Here is a 20,787-nt window from a genome sequence, read left to right as displayed (position 1 = left end):
TACCCCAGGAAGGATCTTGAAACAGCTGTCTGTCACCCAGACCCCAGATCCCAAGAAAAGGGCAAGACCAATATTGTTGGTCCTATCTTCCAAGTCATTTCCCTTCTTCCTTAAAGCCCATTCAAGAGCCAGCAGAGGGATTTCCCTGGTGGCCCAGCGGTTGAGGCTTCGCGCTTCCACCCACCGCAGGGGGCATGGGTTCCATTCCTGGGGGAAGACTAAGACCCTGCATGCCATGTGGTGTGGCCCTGAAAAGAAAAAGAGCCAGCAGAGCCAAACTGCCTTGATATTCAATTTTAGGGGCCCAAGAAAGACCTCAATGACCCCATATATTTGCTCCTCTGCTGTCTAATGCCTGAAATGGGCTTAATTCCTCTAGTTTAAGGCTCTGATTGCTGTTAGATGGTGAAGACTTGCAGGGGCACCATGCTTTGAAGTTTACTAAAAGCTCTCATATCCATAACTTCCTTGGAGTCTCATGATCATGTCACCCACACCCCCTGCCCATTACATAGATGAGGAAATTGAAGCTTGGGAGAAGGGAGTGACTTGCTCAAGTTTATACAGCTAGTTTTTAGCGGTCTGGGTATAGAACATTCCAGTATACCATAGCTGATTCTCTCCTTGATCCCCAATCCAGTTCCAAACCTTCCTAGGAAGACTCACATGGTTTTTAAGAAATTTGTCCCCCAGGTTTCTTCACTATTGAGTCACTGATTTTTTCTTTGTGATTAACATGTGATTTGTGGGGAGATACTTTGAGACTATGTAAATATCCCATCTCTCGTCACCCATTTACCCACTAATTTTAGCATCCATGGATGATTTTCTAACTCCATCATTTCTTCTATATTTATTAGTTGGCATCCTACTGTAGTGTAAAGCTTTCTCTTCTCTCCCTAGTTTGCTAGGGCTGCCATAACGAAGCACCATGAACTGAGGGGCTTAAACAACAGAAATTTATTTGCTCCCAGTCAGTTCTGGACACTAAAAGTCTGGGATCAAGGTGTCAGCAGGGTTGGTTCTTCCTTGAGGGCTCTGAGGGAAGGATCTCTTCCGGGCCTCTCTCTTTGGTTTGTAAATGACCATCTTCTCCCTGTATCTTCACATCATATTCCGTCTGTGTGTCTACCTCTGTGTCCAATTTTCCTTTTTTTGTAAGGACACCAGTTATACAGGATTAGGGCCCACCTTAATGGCCTCATTTTAACTTGATTATCTCTGTGAAGACCCTATCTTCAAATAAGGTCACATTCTGAGGTACTGGGGGTTAGGACCCCAACATTCATTTTTGTGGGGAGACAAAATTCAACCTCAAACTTACTTTGTTTGTTCATTGATTGATTGATTCTTATTTTATTCAATACATCACTATCAACTATTACTGGTCCAACTGTCTCAGATTTGGCCAGTGTGAGCTCCTGAGAGCTGGCTCCTATGTCCTCTTGACATATCCCCATGATTCTTTGAGCAACTTCTTACTTTCTGGCACCAAAAAGATATTCCAGGTTCTACTTTCTTTGACCCAGGACCAGAATCATTTATTTCTCCAAGGAGAAATATCTTTGCTAGGTATGCTCATCTCTATTGGTGTATCAGTGTTTCTAAAAGATGATATATACACGGATACCTCTGCTTTCAATTCAGCGTCCTTGGGTTCACGCACTCCTTCCCCCTTTGCATATTTTCAATGCCCCTCTCCAAGAAGCAGAAACCTGGCTTCAATGGTCCTCATTTGCAGAGGCCTAGAATACAAGAAGCCTCTTATTTTAAGCTGTTATCAGTCACTTAGGTGTAGAGAGAATGTGTGCCTTTTATTGCCTGTCTCTAGAGTAGGTTTTGATATAAGAACGGACGGAGGGAGTAAGGAGGCACTGGGGTCTGAGGATGGTCACAGGAGGAAAAAGAGAGAGAGAAGGGGGCCCTCAAGCCTCAACTCTCTAAGGACTTGGCCATGGGACCCACTGAAGGAAGTTTCCTTGTCTGCCTGCTTGCCAGGAAGTGTGACCAAGGTAAGGGAGGACCGGGGGAAAACCCACTGCTCCCTGCCTGCCTGTGCCCTCTCGGTTTCCAGTCTAATATATCAGACTGTTTGATGAAAGTCAGGCCACATGAAGGAGGCAGACGAGGTCTCTGAAACTGGGCGCAGCTTTAATAAAGCCATTAATAAAGGCCCCACCATCTGAACAAACATTTTGAATGTTTCCACAGCATCTTCTCTTTCTTTCTTTTTTTGTCTAATTTTTAATTGAGATAAAATCCACATCACATAAACTTCATCATTTTAACCCCTTTAAAGTGTACCTGTGAGTGGTATACTCATAATTTGTACAACGCTCACTGCTATCGAATTCTAGAATATTTTCATCACCCCCAAAAGAAACCCTGTATCTCCCTACTTTCTACTCCTCCCAGGCCCCTGGCAACCAGTAATCTACTTTAAGTCTCCATGGATTTGTCTATTCTGAACATTTCTTATGAATGGAGTCTATTCTGAACATTTCTTATGAATGGAATCATACAGTGTCTGGCCTGTTGTGTCTGTCATTTAACATAATGCATATATCGGTACTTCATTCCTTTTTATGGTTGAATAAAATTCCACTGTATATTGCATTGTACCTTCGTTTATCCATTTATCAATTGATGGACATTAGGTTGTTTCCACTTTTTGGCTACTATGAATAATGCTGCTATGAACCTTCATGTGCAAGTTTCTGTGTAAATATTTTCAGTTTTCTAGGGTATATACTTTAGAGTGAAATTATTGGGTCATATTGTAACTCTATGTTTAACTTTTTGAGGAACTGCCAAACCTTTCCATAGTGGTTATACCATCTTATATTCCCATGAATAATATATGAGAGTTCCCATTTCCTTGCCAACACTTTTTATTTTCTGTTGTTTTTTTTTTTTCATAGTCATCCTTGTGGGTGTGAAGTGATATCTCATTGTGGTTTTGATTTGCTTTTCCCTATTGACTAAGCAATCCACAGTTGAGCATCTTTTCATGTGCTTATGGGCCACTTGTATATCTTCTTCAGAGAAATGTCTAGTTAAATTCTTTGCTTATTTTTAAATTGGGTTATTTGTCTTTGTATTGTGGACTTGTTTATATATTCTGGATACTAGAATTATCAGGTGATTTCCAAAGATTTTCTCCCATTATGTGGGTTGGCTTTTCACTTTCTTGATAGTGTGCTTTGATTCACAAAAGTTTTTAATTTTAAAGAAGTCCAACTTATCTATTTTTCCTTTGCTTGCTTGTGCTTTTGATATCACATCAAAGAAACTGTTACTTAATCCAAGGTCATGAAGATTTACACCTGTTTTCTTCTAAGAGTTTTATAGTTTTATCTCTCATTTAGATTTTTGCTCCATATTGAATTAATTTTTGTATGTGGTATGAAGTAGGGTTTCACTTTATTTATCTGCATGTGGATATCCGGTTGTCCCAGCACCAACTGTTGAAAAGACTGTTCTTTCCCATCGAATGGACTTGGCACCCTTGTCAAAAATCAACTGACTATAAATGTAAGGGTTTCTTTCTGGACTCTCAGCTCTGTTCTGTTGATCTGTATGTCTATTCTCATGCCAGTATCAAACTGCCTTGATTACTTTAGCATGCAGTAAGTTTTGAAATCCGGAAGTGTTAGTCCTCCAACTTTGTCTTTCTTTTTCTAGATTGTTTTGGCTGTTCTGAGCTCCTTGCATTTCCACATGAATTTTAGGATCATCTTGTCCATTTTCCTCCTCTTTCTTAGCCTTTTTCTGCCTCACTTTCCCCATATTTCTAACACCCTTGTTTTCAGGTTTCAGCTGCAAACAAGGTGCAGTCAGGAACTGTGACCAGGAACAAGTTACTTCACCTCCGTGCAACAAAATGCATAATATCTAGTCCACAGGGTCATTATTGTAAAGGTTAGATTAGATGCCATGATATATTAAAGGTCACGGAAGAGCCTGTGGATTGCTTAGTCAGTTCACCAGCTTGTAAACGAGTTGTAACAAAAACAACAGAACAAGAAGGACCACTTTTTGTTTGCTGAAATATAGTAACAGGTATACACTTTACTCAACTACCTCTTTAATAAATAAGCCAATATTTTTTTTCCTTTTTTTTAAAAAAATTATTTATTTATTTATTTTTGGCTGAGTTGGGTCTTTGTTGCTGTGTGGACTCTCTCTAGTTGTGGCGAATGGGGGCTACTCTTCGTTGTGGTGCGTGGGCTTCTCTCACCGTGGCTTCTCTTGTTGCGGAGCATGGGCTCTAGGCGCGCGGGCTTCAGTAGTTGCGGTGCATGGGCCCAGTAGTTGTGGCTTGCGGGCTCTAGAGCACAGGCTCAGTAGTTGTGGCACACGGCCTTTGTTGCTCCGCGGCATGTGGGATCTTCCCGGACCAGGGCTCAAACCCTTGTTCCCTGCATTGGCAGGCGGATTCTTAACCACTGTGCCACCAGGGAAGTCCCTAAGCCAATATTTTTGTAAAATTTTTAATGCTTCCAGGTCAATGAAGAGTTTATAAAAGGCTACTTACAAAAGGCATTTTATATGTCATCTCCTGACAGATTATAGGATACAATTATCACCATTTTGTACATTACATATTAGCTCCCAACATAAGAATGGCCTTTCCATGAAGGAATGGGCTTTTTGAGTTGTGTTCACTCCTGGATCCCTTGTCTCTGTCATTTAGTAGATACTCAATGAATACTTTTTGGGAAAAAAAGGAAAAACAATGACCATCTTTTTGTGGGCACTTGACCTATCCAGATGGGGAGCCAAACACTTGACATGAATCATCTCATTGAATCCTCATAATAACCCATGAGGCAGATATTGTCATTATGTCCCATTTTACATATGGGGTGTGGACACTAAGCCATGGAGGAGTCAAGTAACATTGGTCCCACAGCTGAGCTAAGATTTCAATCCTGCAGGTGACTCTCAAATCCTCTGAGCCATGGCTACCGGCCAGTCTCCTCTGGTTTAGGGAGGGGCTTAAAAAGGTGGGTTCTGGGCCGACTTCCATGACGTGGGTCTTAGGGAACGTGCAGGTGCTTCTTACCCACAACCCGGAATGCACCAGGGGGCACCCCAGATTCTGCATCGCCCTCTCCTCCAGGTTCTTCAGGTAGATCTAATATATGAAGCAGAGTCAAATTAAGCTCTCTGGACCCCTGCTCCAACCCCTGACTGTCCCTCCGCTGGGCAGCTACATAACCTCCAGTCAGCCTCCCTGCCCCCAGCCCCTTCCTACCATACCTGTCACGTCATGAGACCACAGATCTGACCTTGTTAACCCGACACCTCAAACCAGGTGGCCGCACTGTGCACAGGATCAAGGCTGAGCTCTACTGGTGAGAGGCACCACACGAACCTTGAACTCAGAGCTCAGTTCAAACGCCAGCTCTCCCCTTTCCTGACCTCTGAGCCTCAGTTCCCTTGCGTAGAAAGTGGGGAAAATTAACGGAGGACAAGGGCTCCAAAGTACTTAGCAACTTCACAGGCAAACCAGGCTCTGCTCCATCGGCCATCCCTCCTGCCCCATCCACCCCACCCTAAGGTCGCAACCCTTGTCTGTGGTCTACTTTTGCACCATTTAGGGCCATCAAGGCCCATTCTCCCTTGTTGGGACATGTCTTCAGGTATGGAAGGCATTTCTTGTCCAAGCTAACAGCTCACTTCTTCCAATTGTTTCTTATTAGGCTGTGTCTTGGAAGCCCCTTGTCCCCTTGGCTACTGTCCATTGATTGGTCCAGCTTCCCACAGCTTTGAGTTCTGTGCTACATCACTGCTCACGGTGGGGACCTTGGCCATCCCCTCAGACGGGACCTTGGCCAGTCTTCCCAGACTTCAGATATTCTTGGATATCTGATCAGATATATCGTCACTGTTTTTGTCTTATGTGCATACCATTTGTTCTGTGATTTGCTTTATTTAATTTTTTTGTCAACTCGTATTTTTTCTATCACTATTATAAATATAAAACCCCTCATCACAGAGGGAGGCCATAACAAGGCATACTTAAATTAAAATGAAAAATGCCCATTCTGGTATCACCCATGGTGGTGTGACTGCCACATTTGGAGAAACGCAGATCTGGCCAACACCCCCTTTCTCAGACGGACAAAGCACGACTGGGAGAGGGGCAGGGTCTGAGCTGGAGCTGAGGGGGTCTGGGTGTTTCACAGCACCCCCTTTCTTCTCCGCTCTCCTCTCCCCCTCCATTCCCCAAGTCTTTGCCTGCATCTGCTGTCTTGCCCTCCTGCCCCTCATTCTCTTTCTCCTCCTCCTCCCCTTCCCCTTCCCTCTCCCCCTCTCCCTCTCCCTCCTTCTCCTTCTCCTCCTCCTTCTCTATCTAAATGTTAGCTCTCTTACCATATGATCCTGCAATCCCGCTCCTGTTCATATATCTGGAGAAAAACATGGTCCAAAAGGATGCATGCACCCCAATGTTCATTGCAGCACAGTTTACAATAGCTATCCCTTTCTATTCTTTCCTGGAACCTCCTACTTCTCCCACTCTTACTTTGAATAACTGCTCGGGCTGTTGGAATCCCCCCTTCCAGCGGGAACGTGCAGTTCCCATTTTGGGAGTCGGCATAAGTAGCTCTGTGGTGGTGTCTACTCACCTTTTGTAGATTTCAGTTTTTCCTTTTGTAAAATGGGTTGGTAGTCCCTGCCTTACTTTCCTATACAGAGCAGCGAGACTGGGTGTTTTTTTAAAAAGCATCTTGTGGGGGGGGCTTCCCTGGCGGCGCAGTGGTTAAGAATCCGCCTGCCAATGCAGGGGACACGGGTTCGAGCCCTGGTCCGGGAAGATCCCACATGCCGCGGAGCAACTAAGCCCGTGCGCCACAACTACTGAGCCTGTGCTCTAGAGCCTGTGCTCCGCAGCATGAGAAGCCACCCCAACGAGAAGCATGCGCACCGCAACAAAGAGTAGCCCCCGCTCACCGCAACTAGAGAAAGCCAATGCGCAGCAACGAAGATACAACGGAGCCAAAAATAAATAAATAAAAGAAATAAACTTAAAAAGAAATGCCTTTAAAAAAAAAAAAAGCGTCTTGGGAAAGCACCTAAATAGCTTTACTAATTGGGGCGAGGCACCCCACCCCAAACCGTCCCGCCCAATGACCTTCTGCCATCCCAATGAATTGCAACCTATGGTCAATGCGCAACATATGGTCAGTGCGCAACATATGGTCAGTGCGTGAAGGCTTCCCACCCTGCTCAGCCCAGTCCTCACCCTTCTCCTGCGTGCTGCCTCTGTCTCTTCCATCTCCAGCCACCCTTCCCAGCGCCCCCTGTTATAAAACCCAGACAGAGAGCAGGCTATCCCCTCTGAATTGTTGAGGAGCAAAGATTAGAAACGGCTTCCTAAAATGGACTCAGTGAGAAACCCTTGCATATGTAAAGGGCTCTCATTGAATGCTCCCCATCCTCTGCCAGGTGCGGGTGGTTCCTGCTGGCTGGGGAGGGGAATGTGCAAAACTAGTGAGGAGCTGAGTGGGGTCCTCAGCGTATTTCACTCCATAAATAAGGACTGTGAGATCAGGCACTGCTGGCCTCCCCAGCTTCAGTCTTGTCCCCATCAGAGGACGTGCTGCATGGCTCCCCTGTGTACACACTGACCCCAGTCATGCTGGGCAGAGACCACATGGGAGTCCCTGATCCAGAGGAGAGTGACTCGGAGTCGGTCCGTTATATATTCATTCTACAAACACTGGCCATGGGACAGGTGATCTGCACGGGACTTGGTGGGCGTGGAAATGAGACATTGATCTCAAGGTGTTCGTCGTCAAGCGGGAGATGTAGACTCACAGCTGGCCATCATCAGCCAGGTGATGTGGGCCACTGTGCTGCCACACAGGTGTGCTCCTGGGAGGCCACAGCAGGGAGGCTGGAGAAAAGGAAGTATTTCCATGAGAGGTGAAATGGAGAGGACGTGAAGGGTTTGGGAATGGAAGCAGCAGTGACAAGAGTCTCTAAACATGGGGTCCCAGGCTGGGAGCCTGGAATGGGGGCGGGGTGGGGTGGGTGTCATGTCCCACTCTGTCTGACAACTGAGCCGAGTATTATGGCTTATTGATTCTGCACACTTGATCTCACATCTGCCTCCGCACTAGAAGCCTGGCACATGGCCCAGGCCCAATAAGAGTTGGTGAATGAATGAATGAATGAATGAATGGAAGGAGAGAGGATAACTTTACTCATTTTCAGATGAAGAAACTGAGGCTCAGCGGAGTGAATGACTTACCCAGGGTCCCACAGGAAATAAGCAGCAGAGCCAGGATCTCCATCAGCCTTCTGACTATGCATCCAATGCGTTTACACTTTGCCCTGGCAGGGCAATGCCCTCCTCCCCCAGCCCTTTCTTAGAGTACAAGATAACCCCTGACTCAGCTAGCAACAACTTCCTTTTCGCAGATCTCAGAGGCTTCTAAGACTTTGAAGGAGGGGAGGGGAAGGCTCCCCCGGGGAGGCTATATAAGCACATGTTTCCTCCTAGCTGCCCTGGTAAAGGCCAGAGGGTAGTTTGAGTGCTGAGTCTGAGTGCTCCGCAGGGAACCACGCCCCTTGTCCCAGCCCCGCTCCTCCTGCCCCCAGCTTTGAGCTCTGAGCTGCCTCCTCTGCTCTCCAGGACATGGCAGGCCCCATGACCATGGCAACCAGCCTTCTGCTCATGGCCCTGTGCACCTACTGCATTGTCCCTGCAGGTAAGATCTCTGACCCCACCCTGGGTCTCTCACGCAGGACAGCCGTCCCAAGGGCACGGCTGGAATGGCACAGCAGAGGATGGAGGCCCGAGCAGCCTGGGTCTGGAGGGGACTGCTGAGAAGGGGGCAGCCCAGTGGCTGGACGGGAGGTGTTTAGTGCAGGGGACGGGCTCCACGTTGAAGCCCAGAGTCTAGAGCAGGCTGGCAAAGAACTTGGCTCTTCTCTCTCCTGTCTTTTAGGCTCCATGATCATCCCCTCTTCCTGCTGCATATCCTTCATTTCCAAGAAGATTCCTGAGAGACGAGTGATAAACTACCAGCTGTCCAACAGTAGTGTCTGCCCCAAGGCAGGAGTGATGTAAGTAACTACTACTCCTCGGCCACCTGGCAGGAGTGGGGCAGGGAGACATGAGCCTTCAGGATCACTGAGGGCCCTGCTCTGTGATCCTGGGGAGGTCACCTCACCTCTCTGAGCCTCAGCTTCCTCATCCATAAGATTAGGAAGAGGATTCAGAGTCAATAATCATGTATTGAGCACCAGATATATACGAGGCACCATTGGGGGCATATAACATTCCCTTATCGAACCCTCTCAGCCATTCTATGAGCTAGGATTGATTATCCTCATTTTACAGGAGGCAATTAAGGCTCAGAAAGGGGACCTATTCAAGGTCACTTAGGACTCCAAATAACTTCAGAGTTACAAGACAGCAAATGTGAGCTCACTGTGTAAACAGTGGCATGCCATAGAAATGTGATCTTTTCTTAACCCAGAAGGTAGTATTTATAATGCATAATCATTTACTTGTAGTGAATTGTTTAAAGTTGTTAACACCTGTTTAAATTTTTTTACACTATAGCATTTATGCAATGGTTTACAGAATTCATGGAATTATTTTTATCAGTATGGAAATTAATTAAAACTTTGAATCTTAATTTTGTCTGCATCTTTGAGAAAAAAAATTAATTATTAACCATAATTTTCCCCACTGGCTCCAGACCCAGCTCCACAGCCTGGCATCCACCGCTCAGAGCTGGCCTGGAAAAGGGCATCCCACTGCCCCCTCCCAGCTCTGGCATCCTTATCGGCCACGCTTCCTTGCACACTGTGTGAACTGGAGGCCTTTTTTCTTCGGGGTTTTCAATGCATCTTCTCTCATCCCCGTGGGTAGACATTGTGTCTCTCTCTTCAGACCCAGTGTTATCTAAAGGCAGGGCTGGGCCTCCCCCATATGACAAGGAGGTGACTGAACATGAACATGAGGTTATTGAAACAAAGGGATGCAGACGCACAGAGAGGAGACATAGTGTCAGGAACCTGCCAGGAGGCTGGGACAGCAGCGTGTCCTCTGGGCTTCCACACGACCTCCTCAGAAAGTGAAGGGATCCAAACCCCCTGCCAGACCTCACGTGTGCCCTGTCACTCTTCCCACAGCTTCACCACCAGGAAGGGCCAGAGGTTCTGTGGCAACCCCAAGTTGCTGTGGGTCCAGAGGTACATGAAGAACTTGGATGCCAAGCAGACGAAAGCCTCCACTAGGACCAGAGTGATGGGTGCCAAAGTCACTGTCCAGAGGCACCCTGCCAACAGCACCTTCATCTAACCCCTGCCCGGCCCTCAGCCCTGAGCTTGGGCCTGGGTCTCGCCTCCTAACAGGCTGCTTGGGGCCTGGTGAGCCATTGGTGGTAGGCAAAGGGTTTATGGTCCTGTTTCTTAGCATCATTCTCAGGGGATGTGTCTAGTCTATTAAAAAACCCAAGGCAGGGGAGGCCTGCTCCTGGGGGCTGAATGAGGAATCCAAGCATCCCGGGCCTCTTGACTTTCTTGAGCTGGGGGAGAAGGTCCCAGAAGGAGGGCAATGGCGGCCCTTTGTCCTCATCCTGAGCTGGAGCTGGCAATTCTCTGACTTCCGGGTTTCATCAGAGCCCAAGTGCATGAGTCCTATCCTGCAGACAGACTCTGCTTGTACCTTAGCCTGCAGCCGTCTTCTATGGGCCCTCTGGTGTTGCGGTGGGGCCTACGGGCTGTCTGTCTGTCTGTCTGGGGATGGGTGACCTCTCAACACCCATAGCTCTCCATTACAGTGGGGATGCTCCAGGCCTGTCCCACTTGCAGCCTCGCAGGTGAATAAAAGCCCAACAAAAGCATAGGGCTCTTTGCTGCGTTCACTGCCAGATCCTGGCCCTCCTTGCACACCTCTCGTGGGATACGACTAATAAAGTTTTTCAGGAACTCATTAGTTTTTGTAATGAAATGGACCTGGAGGACCTGGATGAGGGGCCAGCCTGGGGAGTTGAATTCCTTTGTGAAGATATGGGTTTAAGGAGACGTTTTGCTTCATGGCACAGCGTGTTCCATGCTACTTTGGGGACAAAGACCCTCTCTGCCTTTAAGACTGGTCTTTCCCCACATTTTGGTGAGGGGAGGATGGGGTGGGAGCTGAGGGGTGAGAGGATCCCAGCTTTTTTTTTTTTTTCTATACTATGTGATGTGTATGTCGAGTGTAGATGGACACACTTGCTGTTCTCAAATAACAATCTAAGTAAAATGTGACTTCTCCTTCGAAGGTGGTTGTGTCTTACCTGTTCTCATCTCCCTTGGGCGGCAGGGTTGGGGTGTCAACAGTGGACTGCGTGCCCCAGAAATCACTCTGAGTTGCCCATCCGAGGCTGGGAGGGAATGAAGACAGCCTGAGCACAGGGTATCTCAGGAGTGGTCTTGGCCTGCCCTTGGGAGTCCTGTTATGAACCCTGAAAAACATACATGCATAGCTGGATTCAATTAAATTTGTAAAAAAATTTGAACAGAACACATTATTGCACAAGGAGCTGTTTAGGCATCAAAAGACTGCTAAATTATAAAAGGTGGTTGGTCTCTGGCTTCAAAGGATTAGTGAGAAAAATAACACCTCCACACTCACAAATCAAAAGCAGTGTGGGTTTGGGCTTCCCTGGTGGAGCAGTGGTTGAGAATCTGCCTGCCAATGCAGGGGACACGGGTTCGAGCCCTGGTCTGGGAGGATCCCACATGCCGCGGAGCAACTAGGCCCATGAGCCACAGCTACTGAGCCTGCGCGTCTGGAGCCTGTGCTCCGCAACAAGAGAGGCCGCGATAGTGAGAGGCCCGCGCACCGCGATGAAGAGTGGTCCCCGCTTGCCGCAACTAGAGAAAGCCCTCGCACAGAAACGAAGGCCCAACACAGCCATAAATAAATAAATAAACAAATAAATAAATAAATAAATAAATAAAAGCAGTGTGGGTTTAATACCAATCCTGATTGATAAGCTGCATGACCTTGAAATATGTTACTTAACCTCTCTGAGCCTCAGTTTCCCTCATCTGTAAAATGGGGATAAGGAAACCTTTTGATTTTGTTTGGGTTTTCCCCAGAAGCAGTCCCTGAAAACAAAGATTTGGGTTCAGATATTATATTTGGGAGGTACAGGAAAAAACACCAGGAAAATGAGGAGGTAATACAAGGGAGGGAAAGCTGCCAATAAGAGTGTGTTATCAAGCAGAGGGGAATTAGGGCTCCAGCCACTGGGCAGTGGTGTGAGACCCACCCCTCAGAATTACACCCCCTCCATTAGTCATTGTCAGCTGCGGGGAGGGTCGGTCTTCCTGCAGGTGGGAGCAGGGCAACCTTCCACGGTTCAAAACAAGCCTTCAGGTACAGAGAGTCTGCAGAGCACAGGAAAGGCCTGGCAGCAGACTATTAAGGATCTTTTAACTCGATACAAAGCAGAATCAAGGGTAGCGTTAAATAACAAGAGAGGACATTCTGATGGGGGAAGAGAGCCTGCAGAAATCCTCGGCCCAGAGCTGACCTCTGAACCGTGATTGAGCTTTCACTCTCTAAAGAATAGTGTTTCTTCTTCTTCTTTTTAAAAAGAGTCTTTGCTTCCTTTCTTTTTTTTTTTTGGCCGCGCCATGCAGCTATGAGGGATCTTATTTCCCCACCCTCACCCCTGACCAGTTCCCAAGAAGTGGAAGCACAGAGTCCTGACCCCTAGATCACCAGGGAATTCCCCCAAGAGTGTTTTTCTAAGGATGGAAGAGAGCTGGTTGTCTTCAGGTGAGAGACGGAACTACAAACAGACATTGGTCAGACTGTAGGTGACAACAGAACTCTGACGCACAGCCTCTGCGGCAAACAACCCAGAATCATGAGATTGGTCAGTGACCGCCAGCTTCCTAATTGTCCCCTTTCTCCAACTCAGAACCAACCAGAGAAGGCCAAATATACTCCCGAATCAATCACAGAAGATGTCTGCTTCTAGTTATCCCGCCTCCAGCTTCCCGGGCCAACAGCCTCCATTCAAGATATACCTGCGCCTTCCCTCTGGTCCTCTCTGAAGCTCTCCCACTCCCTGGAGGCCTGTGAGTCTCTGCCAAACACAGGTGATGCGTCTGATTCCCTTGCTAGGCAAGCGCTAAATAAACTACCTTTGCTGATTCCCATCTGATGGTTCTCGTTTATTTCATCAGGGAAACTGTAAAATCTGGTACAGTTGCAGCCAGGACCATGGAAGGATTGAAGCAGGCAGTGGTGAGGAGGGGACAGCCTCCAAGAGTGTGCAAAGCTGGAACCCTGTCCTTCTGCTGACAGGTGTGTCTCCTGGGCCAGCCTCTTTGGAGGAACGTCTGGTAGCATATGTTAAAATGCTAGACACACATACCGGGTTCCCTGGTGGTGCAGTGGTTAAGAATCCGCCTGCCAATGCAGGGGACACGGGTTCGAGCCCTGGTCCAGGAAGATCCCACATGCCACGGAGCAACTAAGCCCGTGCACCATAACTACTGAGCCTGTGGTCTAGAGCCCGCGCTCTGCAACAAGAGAAGCCACCGCAGTGAGAAGCCTGCGCACCTCAAGAGTAGCCCCCCGCTCGCTACAACTAGAGAAAAGCCCATGCACAGCAACGAAGACCCAACGCAGCCAAAATAAATAAATAAATACATACACACACATGCCATTGACCCAGCAATTCCACCTCCAGAAATGTGTCCTACACATTTGCACAGAGGTTCATGTACAAGGATGCAGGCAGCACTATCTGTGGTTATAGAAAACCAGCAACAACCTAATTTCCAATTCATAGGGGACTCAGCAAAGATATATTTTTAAGTGAAAACAACCGAGGTGCACAAGGACATGCACTGTATGATCCTGTTCATGCAAAAAAAAAAAAAAAGATCCACGTATGCTTAGCAACTTGATGGATGCAAACTATCAAAGTTGTGTTGACTGAAAAAAACGCACAATGTGAGAGCTGTGAGTTAAGTTTTACAAACTTAATGAGGGGCAAAATGAGGACTATAGTCCAGGAGACAGCATTTCAGATAGCTCTGAGAAACTGCTCCAAAGAGGTAGGGGGGAAGGTCGGTATCTATGTGATTCTGGTGAAGGGGGAGTACATGCAATCAAGCACATATTTTTCGCAAAAGATTTCCGCTAGTCTCGTGAAGGTTACTGCTAGTCACGAGGAGCAAACATCACCATGAAGGATTTTAGTGCTTTTCTAGATACGAGGAGATGCAAGAGTTGGGCTCATAACGTCTCCTGAAAATATCTAACTATCTAAAGACATGTTCTGCCAGTTTTTCCCAGAGCACAGAGCGCCTCATTCCTAATCTCCACCCTGAACTCCTTTCAGGGGGTGTCAATGGTCAGCAGCTGCAGCAGCTCATAATTTGATCCTTGTAGAGGTAGAGGGCAAGTGCCAATTTGTAGGTGACAGGTGGTTGCCTTAGGCAAGTCAGACTGGGAGCCAGGGAGAGAGAAGATACATCTTTATCAGTACTTTTCTGGGGTGTTTAAACTTCTTGCTATGTGCGTTCATCCCTTTTGTAATAAAAACTAGTGTACAGAAGCTGTCGATGCATTGCCCGTGCACCTTTCCCTCGGACTGTATCTTTCATCATGCTGCTGACTTCTTCCATCAGCCAGGAGGATCTGAGTCTCTGTGCTTCGTCCCGAAGGCTGCTCTGCTGGGTCAGGCCAGAAGTGCCAGGAAATGAACAGCCCCCGGGCAGCCCTCAACCAACGGCTAATTAAAGTGGGTGTCTAACCACCATCCCAGGTCCCTAACTCCCTGGTCGGAATAGCTCTAGGGAGCATGTTCTCTGCTCTCTGCCAATCGTTGCCCTGTTTCCCAATCAGTCACTGGCTTGACAACACACACTTCTGGCTGCCTGCCCTTCTCGCCTGTGTCTGCCTCTCCTGAATAAACTACATACTCCCAAACCCTTGTCCCAGGGTTTGTATTTGGGAGAATACAAACCAAGTCAACTAGTTTAGATGACAAATAATAAATAAATAAATAAAGGAGAAATGACTTGTTCTAGGAAATCAGATGGACCTGGATTTGATCCCAGCCTCCTCGGTTTCTGGCTGTGTGGTGCTGGAGGAGGCTAATTGAGTTCTCGGGCCTCAGTTTCCACATCTGTAAAATGAGCATAATGGAAGTACCTATTTCATGGGTCGGCTGTGAGTATTAAACAGGCAATTAATGCATGGGAAGCATTTAGCTGAATGCCTGGCCCATAGTAAAGGCTGTGGGCAGGCTTAAGTTTAGGCAGGAGGCAGAGAAGCTGAAGCTGGTCTTGCTGTGGCCAGGGCACCCTGCTAATACTTCTATGGCCACTCCAGTGGCTCTGTGCCCCCTGCTTCCTCCTGTCTCATTTCTCTGGTGGCCATTAAATGCCTCTGGAGAAAGGAGGCACTGATTGGAGTGCTGATCGCGGGGCACCTGAACTGTCCACCAGAAGTCCTGTCCTGCCTTGGCCCGATCTTGCTTTGGGATGCGAGCCTTGGACGTGGATGGCCAGTCTGTGTGTGGGGAGGTGACACCTCCTGCCCTGGTTCTGGGCGGACCACCAGCACAATGACAATGCACTGAGTCACCCACAGTCTTTCTCAAGGTACCTTGAGATATTCTGGAGATGGAGGGGTGCCGGAAGCTGCTGTGGTCAGGGAGGGACCGGGCTTAGTTTGTGGCCACGTTAAGCCAGAGTTGGTCTGTGTTTGGGACAGTGCTTCCAGCCCGGACAAAACCTGTCCTATGACTCACTGAAACTGAGTTAATAAGCTCTGCTATAGCCCACGGCTGGTATATCAAAAAGTACAATCATAACCCAAGGGTGGGAGAGGAAGCAAGCACAGGTGAGCCCTTGAGTCCAAGGGGTGGGAGGAGGAACAAAGGAGACCCACAGAACAGCAGTTCTCAACCCTAGCAGGGCTTTAGAATCAGAATCTGACTTCAAATGCAGATTCCTGGGCCCTCCCCATACGTGATGACTCTGCTGGGATGGGGCCCAGAAATCTGCATTCTTGAAGAAGTTGCCCCAGTTGGCGCAGCCACTGTGGAAAACTGTATGGAGCTTTCTCAAAAATGTAAAAACAGAACTGCCATACGATCCAGCAATTCTACTTCTGGGTGTTTATCAGAAAGAAATGAAAACACTTACTTGAAAAGCTATTTGCACCCCAACGTTCATTGCAGCGTTATTTAAAACAGCCAAGACATGGAAGCAGCCTAAGTGTCCACTGGAGGATGAATGGATAAAGAAAAAAATACACACACACACATACACGCAGTGGAATGTTACTCAGCCATAAAAAAGAATGGAATCTTGCCATTTGCGACAACATGGATGGACCTTGAGGGCATTGTGCTGAGCGAAATAAGATAGACAGAGAAAGACAAATGCCATCTGATCTCATTTATATGTGGAATCTAAAACACAATAAAACAAAAAATCCCAGACTCATAGATACGGAGAACAGATCGGTGCTTGCCAGAGGCAGGGGCTAGGGGTTGGGCAAGATGGGTGAAGGGGGTCAAAGGTACAAATTTCCAGTTATAAGATGAATAAGCCCTGGAGATATATAACGTACAGCATGGTGACTGTAGTTAACAATACTGTATTGTATATTTGAAAGTTGCTAAGACAGTAGATCTTAAAAGTTCTGCTCACAAGAAAAAAAAATTTGTAACTCTGTGTGGTGATGGATGTTAACTTATTGTGGCAATCATTTCACAGTGTATACATATATCAAATTATTGTGTCGTACACCTAAAATGAATACGTTATACGTCAATTGTATCTCAATTAAAAAAAAAGTAGTCCAGGTGATTGTCACGGCCAGCCAGGTTGACAGACTTTATCTACCACTCTGGCAGACAAGGGACCGGGGAGGAGAGAGGGACCTTGGGCTTCATCTGGCACAGGAGGGCCAGTTGGGAAGTGCTGAGCTGGGTTAAGTGACTCAGGACCCCTGCTTGGGGGCAGGGGCAGCTGATGAGCAGAGTCTGGTCTCAGCCACCTCTCCTTCCAGGTGGCAGCTGGAGCGGCAAAATAATGTTGGGGTCATCATAAAGTCTTTTTTTTTTAATTGAGGTATAGTTTATGTACAATATTATATAAGTTTCAAGTGTACAACATAGTGATTCACTTTTTAAAGGTTATATTCCATTTATAGTTATTTTAAAATGTTAGCTACATTCTCTGTCTTGTACAGTATGTCTTTGTAACTTATTTATTTTACACGTAGTACTTTGTACCCCTTAATCCCCTACCCCTATATTTCCCCTCCCCCCTTCCCTCGTCCCACTAGTAATTACTAGTTTGTTCTCTATATCTGTGAATCTGTTTCTTTTTTGTTATATTCACTAGTTTGTTTTATTTTTAATTTATTTTTAATTTTTTATTGAAGTATAGTTGATGTACAATATTATATAAGTTACAGATGTACAATACAGAAATTCACAAGTTTTAAAGGTTATACTCCATTTATAGTTATTATAAAATATTGGCCATATTCCCTGTGTTGTACAATATATCTTTGCAGCTTATTTTTGTTACAGATAGTAGTTTGTACTCTTAATTCCCTATGCCTATATTGCACCTTTCCCTGTCCCTCTCCCCACTGGTAACCACTAGTTTGTTCTCTAACTCTGTGAGTCTGTTTCTCTTTTGTTATATTCACTAGTTTATTTTTTAGATTCCACATATAAGTGATATCATACAGTAATTGTCTTTCTCTGACTTATTTCACTTAATATAATACCCCCAAGTCCTTCCATGTTGTTGTAAATGGCAAAATTTCATTCTTTTTATGGCTTAGTATTCCATTCCATTGTGTGTGTGTGTGTGTGTGTGTGTATATATATATATATATATATATTCCATTGTATATATATATATATATATGTATCACATCTTCTTTGTCCATTCATCTGTTGATGGACACTTAGGTTGCTTCCATATCTTGGCTATTGTAAATAGTGCTGCCATGAACATTGGTGTGCATGTATCTTTTCAAATTAGTGTTTTCTTTTTTTTTCGGCTGTATATCCAGGAGTGGAATTGCTGGGTTATATGGTAGTTCTATTTTTAGTTTTTTGAGAGACCTCCATACCGTTTTCTGCAGTGGCTGCACCAATTTAAATTCCTACCAACAGTGTACAAGGGTTCCCTTTTCTCCACATCCTCACCAACATTTGTTATTTGTGTTCTTTTTGATGATAGCCATTCTGACAAATATGAGGCGATATCTCATTGTGGTTATAATTTGTGTTTCTCTGATGATTAACAGTGTTGAACATTTTTTCATGTGCCTGTTAGCCATCTGTATGTCTTCTTTGGAAAAATGTCTGTTCAAGTCTTCTGCCCATTTTTTTTTTTTTTTAATAAAGTCCGCGCCTGCTTGTCGGCCGATTTTTTTTTTTTAATTTATTTATTTTTTGGCTGTGTTGGGTCTTCGTTTCTGTGTGAGGGCCCTCTCTAGTTGCGGTGAGCGGGGGCCACTCTTCATCGCAGTGCACGGACCTCTCACTATTGCGGCCTCTCTTGTTGCGGGGCACAGGCTCCAGACGCGCAGGCTCAGTAGTTGTGGCTCACAGGCCTAGTAGCTCCGCGGCATGTGGGATCCTCCCAGACCAGGGCTCGAACCCATGTCCCCTGCATTGGCAGGCAGATTCTCAACCACTGCGCCACCAGGGAAGCCCTGCCCATTTTTTAATTGGGTTGTTTTTTTGATGTTGAATTGTATGCACTGTACTGTTTATGTATTTTTGGATATTAACCCCTTAGGTCATATCATTTGCAAATATTTTCTTCCATTCAATAAGTTGGCTTTTCAATTTGTTGATGGTTTCCTTTGCTGTGCAAAAGCTTTTAAGTTTAATTAGGTCCCATTTGTTTATTTTTGCTTTTATTTCCTTTGTTTTAGGAGACAGATCCAGAAAAATATTGCTATGATGTCAAAGAGTGTTCCGTTTATGTTGTCTTCTAGGAGTTTTATGGTTTCTGGCCTTACATTTAGGCCTTTAACCCATTTTTAGCTTATTTTTGTATATGGTATTAGAGAATGTTGTAATTTTATTCTTTTACATGTAGCTCTCCAGTTTTCCCAGCACTACTTATTGAAGAGGCTGTCTTTTCTCCATTATATATTCTTGCCTCCTTTGTCATAGACTAATTAACCATAAATATGTGGGCTGTCTGTTCTGTTCTGTTGATTTATGTGTCTGTTTTCATGCCAGAACCATACTGTTTTGATTACTGTCACTTTGTAGTAATGAAACAGGAGGGAAGGGGGCAGGGCACAACCTTTAAAAGAATGACATAGCCCGAGGACACAACATAAACTGATTAGAACGAAATAGGTTCAAGATGACGGATGAGTCGACTTCCACTAGACCTTGAGCCTCATTGTAACACATCAGCAAGCTAAATGACACACCCACAGGTGCCATGACAGTTCCTAGGCCGACCATAAAAGGTCAAAAAGTGGGTGGTGGCCCAATTCCTGGAAATCCCCACCCCTTCCCCCAAATATCTGGAATACTCCCCCCACTCATTAGGCTATGAAATTACCCACCCCTATAAAAACTGACAACCCCATACCCTGGTGCCTTTCTCACCTTCTGAGGTGGTCCACACTCTGTCTGCGGAGTGTGTTTCTCTCTAAATAAATCCACTTCTTACCCATCACTTTGTCTCTCACTGAATTCTTTCTGCAATGAGACATCAAGAACCTGAGCTTCATTAAGTCCTGAGACCAAGTGTGTGATCTCAGTTAAAAGACCATGGGTTCAAATCCCAATCTGGGTTTTGGCTGGGTTCAAGTCCCGGCACATGGGTTCAAGTCCCAATCTGAGTTGCACGGTTTCAATATAGTCTGAAGTCAGGGAGTGGGATTCCTCCAGCTCTGTTCTTTCTCAAGATTGTTTTGCCTATTCAGGGTCTTTTGTGTTTCCATACAAATTTTAAAACGGTTTGTTCTAGTTTTGTGAAAAACGCCCTTGGTATTTTGATAGGGATTGCACTGAATCTATAGACTGCCAAGGGTAGTATGGTCATTTTAACAATGTTAATTCTTCCAAATCCACATCATAAAGTCTTTTACTTGCTTAAAGCCTTCGAACTTTTCAGAGCTTCATCCCCTCCCTTCTCCTCCTCTCCCACTTCTCTTTCTTCTCCTCCTCCCTGGGTTTTCTCCTCTCTCCCACCAGCCAGTCTTCCTACTGGGTTCAGCAAGGCTCCACGCACCTATTGAGAGGACAACCATGTGACCATGCGAGTCCCTGCACAGCTGTCCCCCCGGTGATTGGTTCCCTCGGAGAGGCAGCCTCTCTCTCCTTCCCCATTCCCACTTCTTTCTTGGAAACAGATGTGCTGGGAGAGGTTATTGGCAAGAGGCTTGTTTGGCAGAGGAAGATGTTTTGCTGTCAGAACTTCTGGACCCATTGCAGATCTAAGTCTCAACTCTTGCAAAGCTATTTGTTCCAAAGAATTCCACAGGCTTGTTTCTCCAAGGCCTTGTTAAAAGGCAGTTATCTGGGAATTCCTTGGCCACCCAGTGGTTAGGACTCTGCACTTCCACTGCCAGGGGCCCAGGTTCAATCCCTGGTCAGGGAATTAAGATCCTGCAAGCTGAGCCGGCCAAAGAAAAAATTTAAATCTAAATTCCCAGAATTACAGGCTTATCAGTTTCCAGGAAATCCCTTCAGAATATATGCAGCATTTGCTCTCCTAAAGCTGTATGCCTGGGTCTTT

General features: G+C 46.0%; 1 protein-coding gene across 1 annotated transcript; it reads left to right on the top strand.

The window, feature by feature from the left end:
- The first annotated feature begins 8,526 nt into the window (after positions 1-8,526).
- Positions 8,527-11,277, top strand: CCL24 (C-C motif chemokine ligand 24). The gene is made up of 3 exons (XM_036826142.1): positions 8,527-8,723; positions 8,964-9,081; positions 10,159-11,277. The coding sequence occupies exons 1-3, from the start codon at positions 8,651-8,653 to the stop codon at positions 10,325-10,327; spliced, it is 360 nt and encodes a 119-aa protein (XP_036682037.1). The 5' UTR covers positions 8,527-8,650; the 3' UTR covers positions 10,328-11,277.
- Positions 11,278-20,787: the final 9,510 nt, after the last annotated feature.

The sequence above is a fragment of the Balaenoptera musculus genome, chromosome 15, assembly GCF_009873245.2.
Source record: "Balaenoptera musculus isolate JJ_BM4_2016_0621 chromosome 15, mBalMus1.pri.v3, whole genome shotgun sequence".
NCBI classification, from domain to species: domain Eukaryota; kingdom Metazoa; phylum Chordata; class Mammalia; order Artiodactyla; family Balaenopteridae; genus Balaenoptera; species Balaenoptera musculus.
The sequence above is the reverse complement of the archived record's forward strand: the minus strand, read 5'-3'. Positions and strand labels throughout refer to the sequence as shown.

Coding starts and splice junctions, on each gene's coding strand:
- CCL24 (XM_036826142.1), top strand. CDS start 8,651: ATGGCAGGCCCCATGACCATGGCAACCAGCCTTCTGCTCATGGCCCTG. Junction 8,724..8,963: donor CTACTGCATTGTCCCTGCAG/GTAAGATCTCTG, acceptor CCTGTCTTTTAG/GCTCCATGATCATCCCCTCT. Junction 9,082..10,158: donor TGCCCCAAGGCAGGAGTGAT/GTAAGTAACTAC, acceptor CTCTTCCCACAG/CTTCACCACCAGGAAGGGCC.